Raw genomic sequence first — 20,699 nt, 5'->3', positions numbered from 1 at the left:
ACTCCCACACCCAGAGTGTGGCCAGCTTCTCTCTGCCTGTCAGGAAGTATGGCACTGGCCCTCTAAAATTTCTTAAATTGCAGGGACACCAATTTTGAAATATATTTGACAGCAACTTTTTTAATAGAAAGAAGGTAAGTGGGTTGGGTGAGAGAGCATACTGAGGCAAATTATTTTAATGAAAGAATAAACTCACACTTTGGCCACTCCCTTTTGCCTACAGCTGAAGGAAGAAACCCCCAGACAAAAACCTGACTGCATAGAACTTATGCTGAACTCAGCATAAGAAGCCATCAAACAAGCAAACAATATATTTAGAAATTATGCCAGCTGTCTTTATGATCCGAGATCCAATACTGAAAGTCCATATATTTCTGGGAGACAGCTGAAAGAGGAGGAGGTGGGGGAAAGATGAAGAGTAGCAGCTTATGAGGCAAATACTGCAGCTGCAGTTGCAACCAGAGCAGTGTTGCGGGGGCTTTTTAAACATCAGCACCACAAAGCAGTCTAGCCCCAGCAGCTGGACTTGCAACAGTTGTGGTGGGCAAGGCACTCCGTTTTTTGCAGATTCCTGTAGGATAAAAGAACTATCACCATCTGCTGTTATCAGTGCTTGATTTACTAAAATACAACAGCTCGCTAGCTTACAAGCAGAAAAAAAAAAAAAACCACTAACCCTTTTTCTTTTGTTTCTAAAAAAAGCACAGATTTATATGCATGACCTAATACACCACCAGAAAGTAGACAGGTATATATGAGTGATCACTGGAGTCCTGCAAATGCTCAAGATACCTTTGTTTCAGGACATCTAAGATAATCAAGTAAGCTCTGGAAGAATATGCAGCTACAGGACCTGAACAGAATTCAGTTTGTCACTTTGCTCTACGCAGATTGTCAGAGTAGGCTGTCTTTACACTAATGAGAATTAGCTGAGGTTTTCAAAAGAAAAGCAGTTAGCACTACAAATATTCCTAAACTGCAAAGAACTCCAGTAATAATCCTCTTAATTCCAGAAGACTTTAAAAAAAAGTACATTCTGTCTTGACAGAGCTTCAGCTTAACATCAGACTACAGGAAGTACAAATTGGTCACATTTTAATAAAAAACATCATTACTTACAGTAACAGAATACTTAAAAAAATGAACACTGTGCACTATAAACAGTTAACAAAATTATTTGAAAGGCAGGCTACAGTTCATTAATCAGTGAAATGTAGTTTACTCTTCACAGAATGAGTCCTCAGAGTCACAAACCACGGACAGCACTGGCTTACAGATTGCAAGCACCCCCATTTGCAGGCAAGATCCAAGAATTTAACCATAATTCTGAGCTGTTTTCTTTCTCAGAAAGCATTCTCCTCCCTACAAATTCAGTGCCCTGCACCCCTATTCATAGATGATGAGTTTTCAAGGTAAGATGTCCATGTTCTCATCCTGGGAGGTTTACAGATCCTTGGATGCACAGTACTTCTCAAAATCATGGCTCTTTTGCCAGGCGTTCTCTTCTTAAACATCTGTATTTTTAGTCCATAGTCTCCAAACAGCTGTAATGTTGTAAAAGTGTATTATATTTTTCCATGCTAACTTAGCTTTTACAATCATACTTAGAAAGTATAACAGAAAGACTTCAAGTGCAAAGGGCTCCTTCCACCTCAGGGCAAAGGGTTACAAACCTGACCCAAAACCCAGCAGTATGCTCAAAACTCAAGCTCTCCAGTGGTTTTAACAGCCAGAGCAACAGATTCAACAATGTAGTTTCACTGAATTCACTCTGGCACATGGCAGTTTCAGTTGAAAATCCCAGGATCAACATAAGGATATGCAAGAAACTCCCCCAGTTTATTGCCTTCTGCATCATAATGGAGCATCCGAAAACAAACATCACAGAAGAAACAAGGATCCTCTGGTGCCAGACTGTCTCTGTTGGTTACCCACCTGCAGGTTACAAAACACAAGTGTTTTTCATGAGTCCAACACATTTGTGACAAACATCTCAACATTTTACTCACAGTTGGGGATGGCAGCACCAAACATCAGTAATATTATACAGAGCAGGTACTACCAATATTGCATATTTCCCACCCCAGGCATACAGCTTATTTCCAAAGTCCACACCCATTCACTGTCAATCCCAGCTGCTACAGCAGCACTTCTGAGGAATTCCCCAAACCTGCACAGCTGGTAAAGTGACTCAGAATAAAAAATTAAAAGGAATCTTCTGTCCACCCTGTGGCCATTTAAGTCACCCTGTTTTCCATTAATGTAAGAAACTGTGATACAGAGCAGACGTGACTGACCTAAACTACTTTGAGAAGTATCCAAATCCATTTATGAGTCTAAAAGTAGGACCTGGATGATGTAGACAAGAAAGAAGGAGAGGACTGCTGCACACTCCACAAGCACTGAAGTTACCATGAACACCATAAGTTAACATGTAAAAGGAGGGCCTGCCATGTCACTGAGCAACTAATTTATGCTCTGACTCTAAAGGTCATAACAGCTGTAGTGATTACAGATACTATCTGTAAAGATCAGAACACACAGGACAGCCAGCCAAAGCAGCTCTGCTGTCCATGGTTTATCATGTCCTCACTTATGCTTAGTGCATAATTCTGGTTTTAATTTCATGAATTTACACCACCTCTGATAATGCCCTCCCCACCCCATCTTTCCACCATATTGACCTTTGGCTCCACCACCCCCTATGGCCAAATGCCACCCAGATTACAGCCACTTGTAAAGGCATCCTAGGGGCTCTGCCAGGAACACTAGGATAGGCTCCCACCACAAAGGGAATTGGCTCTTTGCCTGATTCCAGGGAAGTCTAAGGCCAAACGAGCAAGATGGCAAAGATGCAGCTGCTGTGTCAAACTAAGGCTGAGAGCATAAGCTACCTTGGGGGGAAAAAAGGGCAAAAGGTGATTTTGCAAATAAATCTTTCAGATCTATAAAATCAGGGAGCCTAGCCTAGTCTATAAAACTCCTTTAGAGGAATTTCCACTGTCTATTGAAAGTCTTTTTCATATCTAAATTAAAGAGCATAAAGAGCACCATATTCACATTCTCCTCTCTTAACTGCAGAAAATCTGCATCACAGGAAGTTCCTTCAAGTACTTACAGAGCACACAGTTTTCAGGTAGAGGTTAGGAGTTTCCTGTGGAAAAAGCTGCATGCCTTTTAAAAATCTCTAGATCTTACTATATTAGACAGATCTATTCTTGCTTAGATGCTAGATTAAACAAAAGCTCTGTATGACTTCTGGTAAATGAATTTGCAACACATGTCTTGCAAAGGGGGAAGATGCAGCATTATTTTCAAAAGTAACTGATTGAGAGCCGAGCTCTACATATGCAACACAATGTGAGCCAAATAATTAGCCTCTTCATCATTTTAGTTCTTTTGAACCTCTTGAATCATCAACTCCAAATGAACACTACCTGCAGGAGGCCTTTTCCTGGTTAGAGAGAGAACAACTGCTCAAAGAGTGAAGATTATTATTATCATTATTATGAAATACATACAGAGCTTTGATTTCTAATTTATCAGCACCTAGAGAGACTTATTTAAGAAGATAATAGAATCGAGAATGTAGCATACCTTGCTGTGTACATTTTGCACACAAAGCATTTTCTGGTACATAGCCAGTGTTTCTTGATTAGCAAGGGATATAGGTTCCTGTCCAGACAGTCATCATGATGAATGAGCCTTGAGGGAAATACATAATATACAATAAAGACTCTGCCACACTGCAATTTATCTGATGATAAGCACAGACATTGAATATGATATGACTTAAATTCTTGTGTAAACTCTGACTAGATTTCTGCTTAACATTCCTTGACACAGAAGAAAATCTGGAGATAGACTGCTAGTTGCACCATCTGTGGATTTTATGGTCACAAGTAAACTCAGTTTGCATGGTAACTCAGAAGTCTTCAGATCATCTCCTGTATATGGTCTTTTCAAAGCTTTTATCTCCTACACAGGCTAACAGACTATTACCAGGTGAATCTCTAGAGGTTCATAATCCTGAGATCATCTACTTGCAACACCTATACCAGTCTTTGGGTTGTATTCCTCTTGGGAGGCACCATATATTATCAATGCTTTGGTACATCAGGCTCCCGGGAACTGAAAATGACCTGTCACCCACTACAGACAATCTAAGGAGTGCTCTCTACCTGTAATGCACTGAGCAGAGTATACACCATTGTTCTACTGTTGATGTGGTGCCACCTCACAGTCATTACTACCACCTCCTTCTCCTTCCTGCCTATCCACTTCAGCCCACTATTTCAACTCCTCTGTTCCCTTTTCAGTTCCTGTCCCTTACCTTTAAGATCACACTAACTAGTCCATTTGAGTCCAGCCAGAGCCTACACCATTCCGCTCCCTGCCATTCCAGAGTCAGTATGTATATCTGTGACACTCTGGCTCTGCATAAAAAGAGCTTTCCCCTGTGAGTGCCATTCCTGTCATATAGCAGTCATACCATGCTAATTAGGAAGCAGTCTTTTTATGCAGATGAAAACAAAAAGCAAGGAAGATTACTCTATTTCAGAGATACTCACATGTATACGGAATAAAAATTTTAATAAGCCCTGAAGAAGGCAGCAGAATAATCTTAAAGTTAATAAGTTGGTCTAACAAACATTTGGCATTTCATGTCTGAAGTTTGTCCACAGAAAGCTTGCTTTCACTTGCATAAGGACTCCCAAAGAACAGTAACTTACCTTATATCTGTGATTATAATGATGTGCTCACAGTTCCCTTGGTGGCAGAAAAGGTATGGAAAGCCAATTTTAAGGGACACATCATTAAATACGTAGTCCTCCATTTTAACAGACTGAAGATTTCCATAGCCTCTGTCATGAGATTCTGACCACTCTATAATTGTTCTGAAAACAGAAAGGCAATCAGCACAGGAATGCTATGAACTGTGAATGCACAGAAAAAGATTCCTTGAGGGACAATCAAGACTCTTCACTGAGACCAGTTAAATGACATAAATCAAAACAACTGACAAAATTTTGTAATAATTGAAGGTGATTTCACAGCAATACCACAACCCCACAAGCACTGTGCACTGCTCTTGTGGAACATCTGCCTTTAAATCCCCACCAGAGAGTTTCCTGAGGAGTTCTAGTCAGCGTATGTTCCTGATGGCACCCATTCAGGCCAGACTGTTTGCAGCACAACACTTCTCAAGCAGTCCAATAATTCCACTTACTAGCAATTTATTTGGTTCGTTTGGTCAATAACTTTGTTTTAAAGTTTTAAAAAACCTTTTGGTTTGTTTTTGTCAAGGAGGAACATAAAGCTGACAACTGCACAGTTACATTTTCAAAATTTAGCACTGGAAGGGCATTGGCCACTCTTAATTAATTTTTGGCTTTTCAGTACACTCCTACATACAAGGCACTTCACTTCTACAAGCTGTGTTTGTTATCACAAGCCTTTCTGCAAAGATCATTGTTGCTCATAGACAGAAAGAGAAGTAAAATAACTAATTTCTCTGAAGTCACACAACAAGTCTGGCAAAACAATAGGGTCCAAACTCAGCTCTTCCATACCAGCCATTTTAAACATCTTGATCTCCTAAATCTCAGAAGCGTAAGCAAGTCCACACTTCCTTAAAATCTCAGATTTCTTTTCTGAACAGTCACACAGTCCCAGTGTTGACTTTATTGTGAAGGCATTCAGCATATTTTCAAGACTGAGCAGAACAAGCAACTTTCACACAGCTAAGCCTGTTGTCTCTCTGACCCATCTTCTACCTCACAGTCTTTTGATGGTCATCATAACTAGGGAGGGCACTTAAAAAGCCAGTACAAACTGGTATCTGCCACCTTCCACAGCAATCCCATCCCAACAGGATATGCAGTAAAAAAATGGATTTGTACTCTTCAAAAAGGAAGTGAATGGAAGGAATAAGTAGAGCAAGTAAAGTTAAACATCCATGTAAAAATCAATTCAACCTGAAAAGACAGTTATGAAAAGTCCGTTCCCGCTCTATACTCTAAATATTCCAGTATTTAAAACACAGGAACTAAATAAATTTTCTTTCCCTTAAGGTTTTTCTTAGTCAACGTCTACAAATACTGTACCTACCTGCTCAGATCTCTGCACTCTGGGTATCTTCTATCATTATAGAAGATGCCTTCAAAATAGAAGAAAGCAGATTTGTAGAGATCCTGAGAGAAAGAGAGAACTGTTTATATATAACGCTAGTGTCTCATAACATTAGTGATATGAGAGATTAAACAACTTAAACAAGAACATGTCAAAAATCCAAGTATTTTAAGTATCTAAATTATATTAAGAAACCTCATTCTACAGGTTTCTAATAAAAGTTTTGGACTGACTTTAAATGCTGATGTGACAACTAGATTTATATGATTGCCATCTATGCAGCTACTCTGCTGATACTGTTCTCCAGCCACAGGTTACTTTACTGCTTTTCTCTGATTTCTCTCCCCATCACAGCAGTTACGGATTTCTACAAAAAACATAAAACAAGAACATAAGCATCACTGCACAAATTAGGTAATTGCATGGCACTGATTTTAGAAAAGATTAATAATATTTTTTTAAAAATTAGCAAGATGTTGACCTTGGCTGGCTACCCAGTTGCTTTCTCACTCCTCTTCCCCAACAGGACTGGAGAAAGAAAATAAAACAGGCAAGCTTGTGGGTTGAGATAAAGGCAGTTTAATGAGAAAAAGCAAAGGTTGCATACAGAAGAAAAGCAAAAAAAGGAGATTTATTCTCTATTTCCCACCAGCAGACAATGGTCAGGCATTGGAATAAGCTGCTCAGGAAGTGGTGGAATCGCCATCCCTGGGAATGTTGAAAAGGTGTGTGCATGTGGCACTTGGGGATATGGTTTAGTGGAGAACATGGTGACAGTAGATTAATGGTTAGCTCAGCTTCTGGAGTTGATTTGGAATCTGGTGACTCTTGCACTGCTGGTACAAGTGCCGTGAACTGCTAATTACTTTTGACAGAGGAGAATGGTACAAATGGACTGTCTGCATGTGACAAGCTACATAATTAAGGAAGAATTTTCAAGGGTGCTAGATTTTCTTCTGAGACCCTAGAAGTGACTGGACATTCCAAACTTGCATGTCTGTCTTGTTTATATAGATGTGACCAGGGAGTGCTCCCATGTCATGGTTGTGCGTGTGTTTGTGTGTGTGCATGCAGAGCACAGAACTGCAATAATTCTCTGTCATTTCAGCAAAAAGTACTTTGTGTCCTAATCAGGTGCACTGGGTCTGGCTGGGATGGAGTCAGCTTCCCTCACAGCAGTCCATGTAATGCGTGCTCTGCATTTTTGGCTAGGTAGAGTTGATAATACACTGCTGAGCAGTGCTTGCACAGCTTCAAGGCTGTCTCTCCAGGCCTCCCAAGGCCAGTGGGCTGGAGCTGTGCAAGAGGCTGAGAGGGAATATATTTGGGAGAGCTGATCCAAACTGACCCAAAGGCTATCCCATGTTACATGATGCTGTGATCAGCAGAGAACCGGAGGGAAAGAGGCAGGGCCATTCATGGTAAAAGAATTTGTCTTCCAAAGCAACCACTATGCATGGTGAGACCCTGTTTCCTAGGAATTGGTTGGACATAGAATAAAGGTTGTAAATGACCTCTAAGATCATAAGTCCAATCATTAACCCAGCCTATGCTCATGCACATGTTCAGCACTAAACTATGTCCCCAAGTGCCATATCCACACATTTTTTGAATGCTTCCAGGGGTAGTGACTCCACCACTTCCCTAAGCAGCCTCTTCCAATGTCTGATTGTGGGGAGGAAAGAGCTGAAAATGTAAGATTGGCAAGGTGAAAAGATATCAAATAACGATGTTTTTCTTGACATTGCACAAAACAAGTCATCTTGGTAATGCTACAGGATGGACAAGGGATCAGACCCAGCCAGCACAGGCTTAGGAGGAGCAGGTCCTGTCTGACCAACCTGATCTTCTTTTATGATCAGGTGACACGCCTGGTGGATAAGGGGAAGGCTGTGGATGTGGTCTATCTGGACTTCAGCAAAGCCTTTGACACCATCTCCCATAGCACACTCCTGGAAAAGCTGGCAGCCCATGGCTTGGACAGGGGCACTCTGTGCTGGCTTAGGAACTGGCTGGAGGGCCGGGCCCAGAGAGTGCTGGTGAACGGGGCTGCATCCAGCTGGTGACTAGTGGTGTCCCCCAGGGATCAGTGTTGGGCCCAGTCCTGTTTAATATCTTCACTGATGATTTAGATGAGAGGACTGTGTCCACCATTAGCAAGTTTGCAGATGACACCAAGTTGGGGGGAAGCATCAATCAGCTGGAAGGCAGGAGAGCTCTGCAGAGGGACCTGGACAGACTGGAGAGTTGGGCTGATTCCAATAGGATGAGGTTCAACAAGGCCTAGTGCTGGGTCCTGCACTTTGGCCACAACAACCCCATGCAGCGCTACAGGCTGGGCACAGAGTGGCTGGTGAGGAGCCAGACAGAGAGGGACCTGGGAGTTTGGATTGAGAGGAAGCTGAACATGAGCCAGCAGTGTGCCCAGGTGGCCAAGAAGGCCAATGGCATCCTGGCCTGGATCAGGAACAGTGTGGCCAACAGGACCAGGGAAGTGATTCTTCTCCTGTACTCAGTGCTGGTGAGGCCACACCTCGAGTGCTGTGTCCAGTTCTGGGCCCTTCAGTTCAGGAAGGATATTGAGATGCTGGAGCAGGTCCAGAGAAGGGTAACAAAGCTGGTGAAGGGACTGGAGCACAAGTCCTGTGAGGAGAGGCTGAGGGAGCTGGGGTTGTTCAGCCTGGAGAAGAGGAGGCTCAGGGGAGAGACCTCATCGCTCTCTACAACTCCCTGAAAGGAGGTTGTAGCCAGGTGGGCATTGGCCTCTTTTCCCAGGCAACCAGCAGTAGGACAAGAGGGCATGGTCTTAAGCTGTGCCAGGGGAGGTTCAGGTTAGATATTAGGAGAAAATTCTTTACAGAGGGGGTAATCAGGCATTGGAATGGGCTGCCCAGGGAAGTGGTGGATTCACCACCCCTGGAGGTTTTTAAGATGAGACTGGACATGGCACTTAGTGCCATGGTCTAGTAACCATGGCAGTGTTGGATCAAGGGTTGGACTTGATGATCTCAGAGGTCCTTTCCAACCCGGCTAATCCTGTGATTCTATGATTCTATTTACTTGCAGTGCAACCAAGAGGCAATGCAGGTGAATGTAGTGCTGAAGAAAAAACAACAAAACAAAACTCTATCTCCCTCTCTCCTGTATGTTTTCAAAACTCCTTTACAGGTAGAGGTTTCCACATAGAAAGTTTTACCTTGCTGATGTGTTCTGGCGCTTGGTCTGGCTGACTACTGAACTCACCACCTATCTGGAGGTCACTGACACAAGAAATCGAGTCTCTCAGCTCAGTGAGCTTCTGGCTGCCCAGTACCAGGACTGTTTGATAGGGTTTGTGATCTTTATGCTACAAAGGAAACAGCATACAAGATTCAGATAAATTATTACTTGTCAGCATCAGCACTGCTCTTCAGTTGACAGCTTAAGTTCATTAGCGGTAGCGTATGGTGCATCACTTCTCTGTATGAGATTTTAAACAGCACCTAGCCTCAGCTTCCCCTAAGACTGACATTTATTAGTTATATTCAGAAACTCAAAAGTCACATTCTCCACTGCAAAGTGCAGGAAAGATAGAAAGTCTGAGCTCATTTAACAAATCCAGAAAGACTACTTTAGTTTTCATGTATTTTGTTTCAGATTTTGAGCTTTCTGTGAAATAAATTAACTACTGAGTAATTACTGTAAAAGTTTTGTTCTGTAAACCACTAACAGAATGAAAGCCAGATTCTGAAAAGCCTTAAGAAATTACCACAGTTGAAGGGTTTACTACACATCTTCAGTGGACTTAGGAAAGCAAGATATTACTTGAGTAGGGAACAGACATCAAAAGACAACCTAGAGAATTTAGTACAAACCTTCTGAAATATAACAGGATAGAAGATGTTCAGAGTTAAAAGTAGTTCTCCTTCCTCAACTATATCTGTTGGATTGTCTGGCCTCTTTCCAATTGCATGTGACTCCTGGAAAAATATATACATACACATACATATACTATATTGTCAACCACAAAAAGATCATAGCTTCTGGAAAAAAGTCTGAGAAATGCTGTTCTAACCAACTCATTTTTGACTATGTAGCCTTCTGAATTGAAAACAGTCCACTTCCTCCAAGATGGCAAAGTGAGAAACCGCTCTAATTACCAGTTTCAAGCACGTTCCTTCATTTCTCAGCTTTGCTACAAGGTAGCTGGCTACTCCTTGGCTATGGAGAGGACCTGCATGAAGTAATTAGAGCCTGCTGTCAATCTCCCCTCATGGAACCCAGCTGCTACCAACTTCCATTGCTTAATGCTTTAAAATGCTCTTTGAATACTTTCATATGTAAAGGGAGACTGCAATCCTCAAAATGAGAAACACTAACCTAGAAACTAGCCACAGGAACAAGTACATGAAAATTAAAATTAGTGTAACACTTCCTCTTACTGGGGAAGCTAGACATAGCTGGAGGCCACAATTTCTCCAAAATCCAAACCCAAAACCCAGAACTGCCCTTGCCATACTACTATGTTTTAGAAAAGAAGTAAAAGCATCTCTACATTTCCATGCTACTTTGTGTTAAGACATAGCCCAGCTGTAAGAATGAGAGAGGGCACTTTTATGTGGCAGTTTCCTCCTTTTCCAACAAATCAAGAGAAAATACTGACTGCACAAGCACTTCCCACTAGCATGGACTGTTCCTCAAATTTAGTAAGAGGAACATGTACTCCTATGAGACTTCAGAGATATTTGGGCTCTAATGCTTCCATCTCCCTTCTTCATGCAAGACATTCCAAACTTGTGTTTCTTACTGTTCTCATCCTGTACGAGGACACCAACCAGCTCTAACACACAAACCAGTTACCACTGCTTGCTTAAAGGATGTAATAACTAACCGTGTGCTCATTCTTCAGAAATAGTAGTAAGACACCACTCACTGAAAGCCTTTATGAAGGTTTCTGTTGGAAATATTTTGTCATATATTCCTCAGGCTAAGAGAACAGCACAGCTGTTGCATCATGCTGTTTACATAAATGTGCCTGGGTCTCTGAACAGCTGAAACATAACTCATGACAGACCAGGAAACGTCAAGGGGAAAAAATGTTTAGGAGTCACATGAGGCTCCTTCCTCACTATACCCCGTCCCTAATTTTTTCAGTAATTCATGGCTTGCTTGTTCCAGTCATGGACTTCAGCACTTCGCTGTCCCTGGAAAAGTTCAAAGAATGTTTAGATGTGGTGCTTAGGGACATGATTTAGTGGCGGACCTGTCAGTGTTAAGGTAATGGTTGGGCTTGATGATCTTAGATGACTTTTCCAACCTTAATGATTCTATGAATTTACGAAAATTTATGAAATTAGGTTTTCCTGTTTATGACTTCAATGGTTGTGAGGAAATCATAAAAAAAAAGGTACTAAACACAACTAAAGAAATTCCAATATGCCTTTTGAGGGGTTGATTACTACACTCATGTTTCTTGACAGTTCAAAATGGCTGAAAAACTTGCGTTACAAAGCTCAGAATTAGAAATTTACTGCCACCATCCTGGCACTGTCTTCCTCTTTCAGCCCTACAGAAACTAGCTCACCAACACATTAAAGCTTTGTTTCCAACACAGGTCTCCAGGAGCAAAAACACTATGCATTTTATCTAGCTCTATGATAAGTTCACATGATACCCAGCACACTTGATCCTCTACAAAAGGCTTCGGTATTAACCAAATAAAAGTAGTCATACAGTGATAATGAGCTAGAATTCCTTCTTAACTAGATTCTAATCACCTCTAAGGAGCAGACTTTCTATCTTATCTTTCTATAAAATGTCTTTAACCTTAATCATTACCTGCAAACTTGTATCTGCAAACCAACCTTTTCAGTGTACATTGCATAGTGACAAAAAAAAAGCAACCAGAAGTTGGATTTTGGCTGTCTTGAGAGCCTGCAAGGTGACAGGGAACTTACCATCTCATAGGCAAGAGTTTCTTGTCTGCAAGCACGATCCACAATAATTGTTTCTTCTCTCCTCTCTAAGGCCTTCTTTCTAATTCTGAGGGTCAGAAACACAAGACAAAATTTAATTCAACAACTTTCATGCAGAATCTCTAGGTATATTTTTAAATGACACAAGCTACCACAGAGCAGCTTTCGAAGAGCAAGATTCCTGTCTGTCTTAGTATGACAGACTAACTTAAAATACTAGTCTCCCGATTCTCATCAAACCTGATAGTGCACAGGCCAGCTTGTGGACTTCAGCTTGTGTTTCTCCTTCCCCTTATGTGCAAGTTACAGGTTGTTTGTGGGCAGTTTTACATTTACAAGAAATAACAGCAAAATGTTGTTTGAAGAGGCTATCTTAGAAAAGAATACTTCGCTACCTTTGAGGAAGCTGTTTCAACTATCCCTTCCACACTTCAAAAAACCTTGGATTCATGTTCAAGCAAAACACAAGGAAAAAAAAAAACACAAATATTCTCAGGCCCATAACACAGACTTTAAAAAAACTTCAGTATCATTTGTAGAAGAAAGAGTATCATACACAGAATACCTACTAAAATACATATATTTAACCACTGCATGAACAAATCCTTAACTTCCAGGACAAGTCTACTTACCCTCTAAACCTTCCTAATGGTTTTCAGTAACAATCAGACTTAACAGTGATCACAATCTTAAGATATTTCTTTACATCAGTACTATGTAAAGTACAGCAAATCCCTGAACTGGCCAACTAGGAGTTCAAAGTTCTCTAACTGATGGAAACTTAATATATATCGCTTAATCTCTGAAATGCACTAGAAGTATCAATGAATTCTATACAGAGTGGGTTCAGATAAAGAGGTTATCTGGTTACTGCATCAGTACTTAACACTCTGGCTGTTTCAATGGGACTTTGCGTTAATAAAGGCAAAACCTACAGATTTCTTTCATAAGGCTTTGGAGGAACCTCACACACATGATAATGAGAAGTCCTCTGCATGCTCCAAACTTAGTTGTTATTTCAGAAGTATTTAGGTCCAGAAATCCTAAGCTTTTCCATTATGTTCCAAAGATGGAACATTCTACATATCTTAATAAAAAATCCCTAGGCAACATTCGAGCAGAAGGCTCATACCAATTATCCTATCACAATCTGGTGTTTCTGGCCTTAGAGTTTTTCTGCACACTTTCTCAGAAAACACACCATTGCATGGAAAGAGAACAAGCAGCCAGCCATACTTCTGTGCTTGTTTTCAACTCCACACCAAATAAGGGTAGCGTGAGTGTATCATAACAACATACCGAAGAGTTAGCAGACTGCTATCTTCAGAAATAACATCTGGGTCCTCTTCTTTATCAGAAGACACTAACATATCAATGCTAGAACAAAAAAGAAAATAACTAATATACATTTTTTTCTCACCTCATTATGAAAATCAGTTAATCTATCCTTAAAAGGAAAAAAGAGAGCAAAATGTGAATAAACAAGATATAGCTTTTACAGCCTAAATCAGGGCAAAAGGGCAGTATAGTTCTTAAGATAAAGAACCAGAAGACAAAGAGTCCTGGCCTTTATATCTGGTTTTCACAGAGATTGGGTAAATCCTATCTCTATTTTGCATTCTGTCTAATGGAGCACAGCTGTCTTCAGAGGTTTAACAAGCCCTCCAAGTTCAAAATGTGCATCCAATACCTTGTATGAAGTAAAAATACCACTTTTTCAAATCTCGTGCACCTACTCTGACGTTCTGATGATATATGGCACAAGAGATTCAACCAAAACAAATTAAGAACCTCAATGAGTATGGCAAAGCTAACACCCCTGCTCAAGTACAAACAAGCCACCATTTTTACATGAGCTGTTGTAGCTCTATTAAGGCATTAATTATGCCCCATTTCTTCCAGCAGGAGTAAGACAATACTTCTGCCAATACGAAGCGACAGGTCCACTCTACCTTGTATCCTCTTTTCCATCTTCAGCCTCTTTTCATTCTCACTTTTCTTGTGTTTGCAAAGGTCCACAAACAGATTAAGTGATGCAGGTTTCAGATGAGTCATATTAATAATATCAATTTCCTTTTTAGAAACATACAGAGTAAGTCTGACTCAAAGACAGTATTAGTTTCATAGAATCACCGAATCATGGAATGGTTTGGGTTGGAAGAGATCTTAAAGATCATATAGCTCTAACCCCCACACCAACGGCAGGGCCACCTTCTACTAGACCAGGTTGCTCAGGGCCCCATTCAACCTCGCCTCGAACACTTCTAGGGATGGGGCATTCCACAGCTTTTCTGGGCAACCTGTTCCAGTGCCTCACCACCCTCAAAGTAAAGAACTTCTTCCTAATAACCAACCTAAATCTAGAGTTATCCTCTTTGATTTCTCATGGTCTGTGGAATGGCAGAAGTATGAGAAGCAGGAACCGGAAGGTGGCTTCACCATCGGGTTCCATTTATGGGTTCCCATTTCAGGTTGTACAGTGTTGCACACCAGATTCAGGGGAATCATATATGCAATCCCTCCCTCTGCAGTCCTTCCCAGCAGCATTTTCTATTAATCACAAAAGAATTTTATCTCAAGCTTAAAAATAGTCTGAGAAAAAAATATTTAAAACAGAGAAGTTCCACCTGCTCTGAATCAGACTTGATTGCTTTTGTCTCTCCACTTTTGCAAACTATATAAGGGCAGGGCTTATACCACTGCCTAAGTCGATCTGCAGTTTGAATCCCAGCAAACTCTTGTGCAAACCCATTTCTTTATGGGACAAATACATGACTAGTGAAGTCCAGGAAAAATGTTCGGACTGTACCAGTTATTCTCAATACAATTTATTATTTCATTATATTTGTCTCCATTATAATCTTATAATGTTCCCCATGTCAACAGTGCTATGACTGAAGTAATGAATAACCCTTTAGAGTCGAAATGCACAGGAATATGCCATGATTGAGAAAAAGTCTGGAATCAACTGTTATCAGCTGACAATAAGTAAAAGTCAGACAAAATTTTAGTTGTGGGTAGATGGCCTCATTCTAAGGAGCCAGTAGAGTCACTCTGTATTCACAATAATTTGAATTTATTATTGTTTAGTTAGTCTCTTACCATCCAACAGTATACGAAGTTTTAACCTTTCTGTTTTACAGACTTCATCCGAAACAGAAAGTAATTTTTTTAAGTTACTGAGAAAAGGGGATTCATTCAGAAGCACATTTTAAAAGGAACTATGCAGCAATTAGCTACAACCTCCTGGAAACAGAATCAACTTACATTCTCACTTGAGGAAGTGGAGGCAGAGACAACTGAGTCGTGTATCAAGTGCAGAATGTACCACAGCTGAGAAACAGTAAGTTAACTAACATAAAGAAGGAGAACAGCACTTTGGAGAACACAGTTCAAGCACCAGCCTTTCAAATGGCGCTCTTCTCCATGCAGCACAGAGTCACGTTATGAACAGCTCATCTAATGAAGGAAAGCACACCCCTCAACGCACAAAGCGACTCACAACTCACCCTTTCTGTAGAATTGACAGCATGTCTAGATTATTTAAGTCTTCCTGCACGTGGATCAGTGATCCCATTCACCAAAGAGCCCTTGTCACTTGAAGACCTAACATTTTGAAGAAATGGCTATGTATTCAGTTCTTTAAACATCACATATGTTACTTGCATTGAAAATGTCTGTTACCTATCATTGTGAAGTTTCACTTGCAACAAAGGTGACAGTTTCCCATTTCCCTTCTGCGCATACAATGTCAGAACTCACCATCAGTATTTGTGCTTTCCTTCCTTCCACTGCCTGAGGGCAGGGATTTCTGGCTGTGGCATCCACACCATGCTCACTAATTGGCTGCCTCAGGAAAGTAACTAACATTCCCCAGAAAGCAGGGAATTACAACAGACACTGTGTAAAGTAGTTGGCATGTAAGCTGCTTCTTCTCTATCCTTGTAGGGACAGAAAGGTAGCTAGTGCAAAGAGGAACTGCCACTGAACCTCTGACAAGTTCTGTGGACCCTTCCAAGCCCTGATACTACGATTTCTCACTCCTGAAAAGTCAGAAACCCTCAATTTCTAAAGGAAAAGCCATTATTAAAGTTCAGTCTAATAATTCATTACATATGAATTGTAATCATGTGCATTGAAGCCTTGAAAGGCTATGCTACAGTATGGCCTTACACACAGGCCACACTGGAGCTCCTCCTGAGTAACTCCACTGCTGCCAATGGAACCACGTAACCAATATTTGGTCCACAGTCCTGAGGAAACCAGGCTTTACAAATGGAAATTATATGCTGAACCCTCCAGAAATTCAGGCTAAGTAATCAGTGCCATATACCTGAGACAAAAGTGCACGCAACACAAGGTTTGCACTGGTCACACCTCACTCCTGACTGCCACAAGCAAGGCACAGTACAGTGTCCCTACAGAAACTATTCTCTATGCAAGACAAATACACTCAGAGCACTCCACTACCACAGAGGTGGAAGCATTTGCCAAACTGTTTAATGGAACTCAAGGTGAAGTGCAGTACAGTGATGAGGAACAATCACTGAAGATCTCACTTGAAAAAACCGTGCAAAGTGTTACATGAATTTATGTCTCCTTGAAAGATATTTTAAGGTGGCTAGAAATAAAAAGCCCAGAAGCAACTCTGTGGAAATGTGGACAAGGAAACAGACTACCAATGAAGCCTTTAATCACTGTGACTTTAGTTTTCTCAGAATATTCTAGCAGCACAATGAGTTTTCTCAGTTTTAGAAATTCAAAGGTATTTTAGTATTTGGCCTGGTACTTCTATAATAAGAAGATACAGTGTTTATATTACTCTTTATATTGCACATATTTTAAAGGGAGTACTTTCGTCACCTTTGAGACACTAATACCACAAGATATTAAATACTAATACGTTAAGAGGTTAATGCTAGCTTAATGCAGCTTTATAACACATCCCTAGAGATATTTACAACTACCCTTTCTAATAAAACAAGAAGGTCCATTGGGACTGAAGGGAAATAAGGTACCTGCAAGCCTCACCTCACCTAAAATCCACACTGATTTGAGGCTTAGCCTGCCCCATACATGCACATAACAAATCACACAGAAGACAAAACAGAGTAACATAACTCAGCATCTCCAACATTTGAGGGCTTCAGTCAAATACCAGTAATGAATCCCAAGGCAAACTTCACTCACAGACCACTGAGACATTTGAACAAAACCTAGAACTTTACTCTCCTGACACTTTGGTTATTTAAGAGAATTACTGATGGAATTTCCTAGCTAAGGACACCATTTTCACCAAAATCTGGTGAAAATGCAACCAATCTTCATAATGATTATTTGCATACAACCTGAGCAATACGGAAGGTATTCTTACTGAGTCAAATGCAAATGAGTGAAGAAGGAAATTTCTTCCTGCATTCCATTTGCAGGAATGTATTACAGGAAAAAATAGAAGAAAATAAAATAAATAAACTAAAAAAAACCAACAACAACCACAACACACTGAGATGCCCAAAGAGTTAAACAGCATTTAAACATTACACCATTGCTCCTCACCAGAAGACTCTGAATTGTCAGAATACTTAAGTGTACACTATGTCACTATATTCTAAATAATATTTAACTATGGATATTGAAAAACTTCATTCTGAGTCCATGAAAGATTCTCTTAATCTAACACTTTTAAAAATAGATATAGGAGTATCCACATCTTCTCTCTCTTCTACCCAGACAAAACCTCCTTAATTTGTCAGAAGTTCCCTTAGAAATAATTCACAGTCAGAAAAATCTGCGTTTATATCCAGCATGTGTTCATTTCAGCACCTATAAAGTTATATTTATGCCAATAATGTGATTCCAGGATATCATAGAATAGATCTTGGTGTAGCCCAGTGTTCTCAACTCTCCTCAGGGGAGGAATACAAGCAGCTCAGAGCAAGCGAGTGAAAGGGATCAGAGGTAGTGATTTGAGCTTGGCCAATGCTAAGGAGAGACTCAAGAGGCTAGGGCTATTTAATTTAAAAGCAAAAGTACATGAAGATTAGGGATTGGGATTTCCAGCCTGTGCAGGGGAAAGGTCACACCAGGACGTGCAGGTTTATCTTCATTCTCCTGCAAAGTCAACAAACAGCTGTCAGAATATCAGTTCTCTCCACCTCACAGACTGCCAGTCCTTTTTCCCAAATGGCCACTCTTCTCTGTACATACAGCACCAAGCAGACAGCACTGCTCTGTAACACCAGCAAATGCAGACAGCAGGTGAAATGGAGCAGTTGTAAATTGAAGAAAGCAGAACGGAAGAAAAAAGCAAAACGAATGCAGGGAAAAATAGAGAAAGCATGGAAGACCAGCTTGGAATTCAAATGAGAACATCAACAGACAGGATCACTGCAGAGAATAAGCTGCAGCACCGGAGCAATCAAGAGACTATCCCATTTACACTGGGAGAGCTTAGAGAACAATTCCCAAAGTTCCTGCACAGCAGAATACGTTCCTTTAAAACTAATATCAGCCTCTCCTTCTACTAAGCCTAAATGGTAAAAAATTATGCTAGTCACCAGAACTCTGACAGCCGAAGCACAAAGCTGTACAGATAGGAACAGAACTCTGGCATGATCGGCTGCAGATAAATCGCAACATGTGATGCTTTCTACAGGAACTGCTTCCTGAAATCAGGCCTTTTCTACAGGTGAGAGACGAGTCTCACTATCCATGTGACCTGAAAGCCTTCCAGCTATAGCATGTTACACGCTGCTGCTTCAATCCACATAAAGCACCTGCATAGCTCTTGACTTCACCACCAGCCCTGAATAAAACAGGTCAGTGGGAACTAAGGATCCAGAGAACAGGTATGCTGCCAGCTATCTGAACTCATCTAAATGATGTTTCCAAGGGATTCAAACTGAAAGAGTAGGTTTAGATCAGATATTAGGAAGAAATTCTTTACTATGAGGGTGGTGAGGCGCTGGAGCAGGTTGCCCAGAGATGATGTGGATGCCCCATCCCTGGAAGTGTTCAAGGACACGCTAAATAGAGCTCTGAGTAACCTGTTCTAGTGGTAGGCACCCCTGCCCATGGCAGGGAAGTTGGAATGACATGACCTTTAACGTCCCTTCCAACCCAAGCCATTCTGTGATTTTACGATTCCATGTTAATATGAACTTATTTCTTCATATAAGGTATATGCTTCATTTCGCAACTGGGGCTTCCTAAAACCACGTAGATGTTCAGATACCTTAAGTTTTACCCATACAGTACTAGGCTGCTAAGTATTTACCTATGTAACTTCTTAAGCGCTGAACTGTTTGGTCACAAATTCAACACTGTAACATAAAACTTCCACCAGTTGAGCACTATCCTCCAAAAAAACTGTTTTCCTTCTTCTCTGCACATCTGGTCCACAGAGACGTCAGCAAAAGACCCTTTGTCAGGAATTGTAGTGACAGGACAAGGAATAATGGGTACAGATTGAAAGAGGGTGAATTTATATTAAACATTAGGAATAAATTCTTTACTGTGAGAGTGGTCAGACACTGGAACAGCTTGTCCAGGGAGGCTGTGGATGTCGGAACTCTGGCAGTGTTCAAGGACAGGTTGGATGGGGCTCTGAGCAACCTGGTCTGATGGAAGGTGCCCCTGCACATAGCATTGGGGTTAGTACTTATACGGTCTGTAAGGTCCACTGACTCCTTAACATTCTATGATTTACCTGGGCGTTAAACACACGGCACAGGCCCGGAAAAGGCTGCTCTGAACCGTGTTTACTCGTGCACCTCCCACCTCTCTTGAGGAACCGCTGCGGCATTTGAGGGATAGCACCGACCACCTCCCGCCACAGGCGTCCCGCTCGCACCAGCGCCGTAAATCCCCGCCTGGAAAGAGCTGGGACTTTCCCACCTGCAGACGGCGCGCAGCTCGGCCGCCGTGTCCGCCGCACAGCCCAGCTCCGCCGCCACGGCCGCGTCCGTCTCCTCCTTCTCCTCCTGCGCCGTCGCCAGTGAGAGGTCGGGCGGGCCGAGCTGCCGCCGCCACCCGCGGCCTAGCGCGCCCACGCGGAACGCGCGCGTGCACAGCTCCGCCGACTCGTACTCGGGCGCCACCTCCGCCATGGCCGCCATGGCCGCCGGGACCGCGGGCCGCGCCACCACCGCCGCGCGCGTCACAGGCTGCGGGCGGGGCCGCCGGGCGGGATAAGGGCGAGCACCGCCCCAGGGGCGGTGAGTGGGTGGGTGGTGAGGGTGTTGTGGCTCTGCGGTGCTGACGCGGTGCTGCGAGGCGGAAAAGCGCCCGGCAGCGTTCACTAGGGAAAAAAAAAAAAAAAAAAACAAAACAAAAAAACAGCCACGGAAGGAAGAAGTTCTTAAGTCATTAAAACCGCGCCGTGTGCGTCGTTTTACAGGGTACAAACACTTTCACACGTTATCACAGAATCACATAGGTTGGAAAAGACCTCAGATCATAGACCTGTGATCTAACACCACCACTTCAGCTAGACCATGGCACTAAGTGCCACATCCAGTCTTTCCTTAAACACCTCCGGGGACGGTGAATCCATCACTTCCCTGGGCAGCCCATTCCAATATCTCATCACCCCTTCTGTGAAGAAATTCTTCC

At 41.8% G+C, this 20,699-nt stretch overlaps 1 protein-coding gene across 3 annotated transcripts; it reads right to left on the bottom strand.

The window, feature by feature from the left end:
• SNAPC3 (small nuclear RNA activating complex polypeptide 3) lies at positions 1 to 20,194 on the bottom strand. 3 transcript variants are annotated; one of them, XM_027635067.1, is made up of 9 exons: positions 19,983 to 20,194; positions 13,386 to 13,463; positions 12,069 to 12,153; positions 9,987 to 10,091; positions 9,329 to 9,478; positions 6,112 to 6,194; positions 4,734 to 4,898; positions 3,598 to 3,705; positions 1 to 1,935 (listed from the first exon to the last, which is right to left on the bottom strand). In XM_027635067.1, exons 1-9 carry the CDS (start codon positions 20,192 to 20,194, stop codon positions 1,788 to 1,790), a joined length of 1,134 nt encoding a protein of 377 aa, XP_027490868.1. In that variant the 3' UTR covers positions 1 to 1,787. The 3 variants fall into 3 exon arrangements, with proteins under 3 accessions (XP_027490868.1, XP_027490871.1, XP_027490869.1); XM_027635070.1 differs by lacking the exon at positions 19,983 to 20,194 and adding an exon at positions 19,795 to 19,923; XM_027635068.1 differs by lacking the exon at positions 19,983 to 20,194 and adding an exon at positions 19,363 to 19,381.
• Between the last annotated feature and the right edge of the window lie 505 nt (positions 20,195 to 20,699).

This window comes from Corapipo altera, unplaced genomic scaffold (genome assembly GCF_003945725.1).
Source record: "Corapipo altera isolate COAL_440 unplaced genomic scaffold, ASM394572v1 61411, whole genome shotgun sequence".
In the NCBI taxonomy this organism is placed as follows: domain Eukaryota; kingdom Metazoa; phylum Chordata; class Aves; order Passeriformes; family Pipridae; genus Corapipo; species Corapipo altera.
The sequence above is the reverse complement of the archived record's forward strand: the minus strand, read 5'-3'. Positions and strand labels throughout refer to the sequence as shown.

Coding starts and splice junctions, on each gene's coding strand:
- SNAPC3 (XM_027635067.1), bottom strand. CDS start 20,194: ATGGCGGAGGTGGCGCCCGAGTACGAGTCGGCGGAGCTGTGCACGCGC. Junction 12,154..13,385: donor AGCAGTCTGCTAACTCTTCG/GTATGTTGTTAT, acceptor TCTGACCCTCAG/AATTAGAAAGAAGGCCTTAG. Junction 4,899..6,111: donor GAGTGCAGAGATCTGAGCAG/GTAGGTACAGTA, acceptor TTCTGTTTTCAG/AACAATTATAGAGTGGTCAG.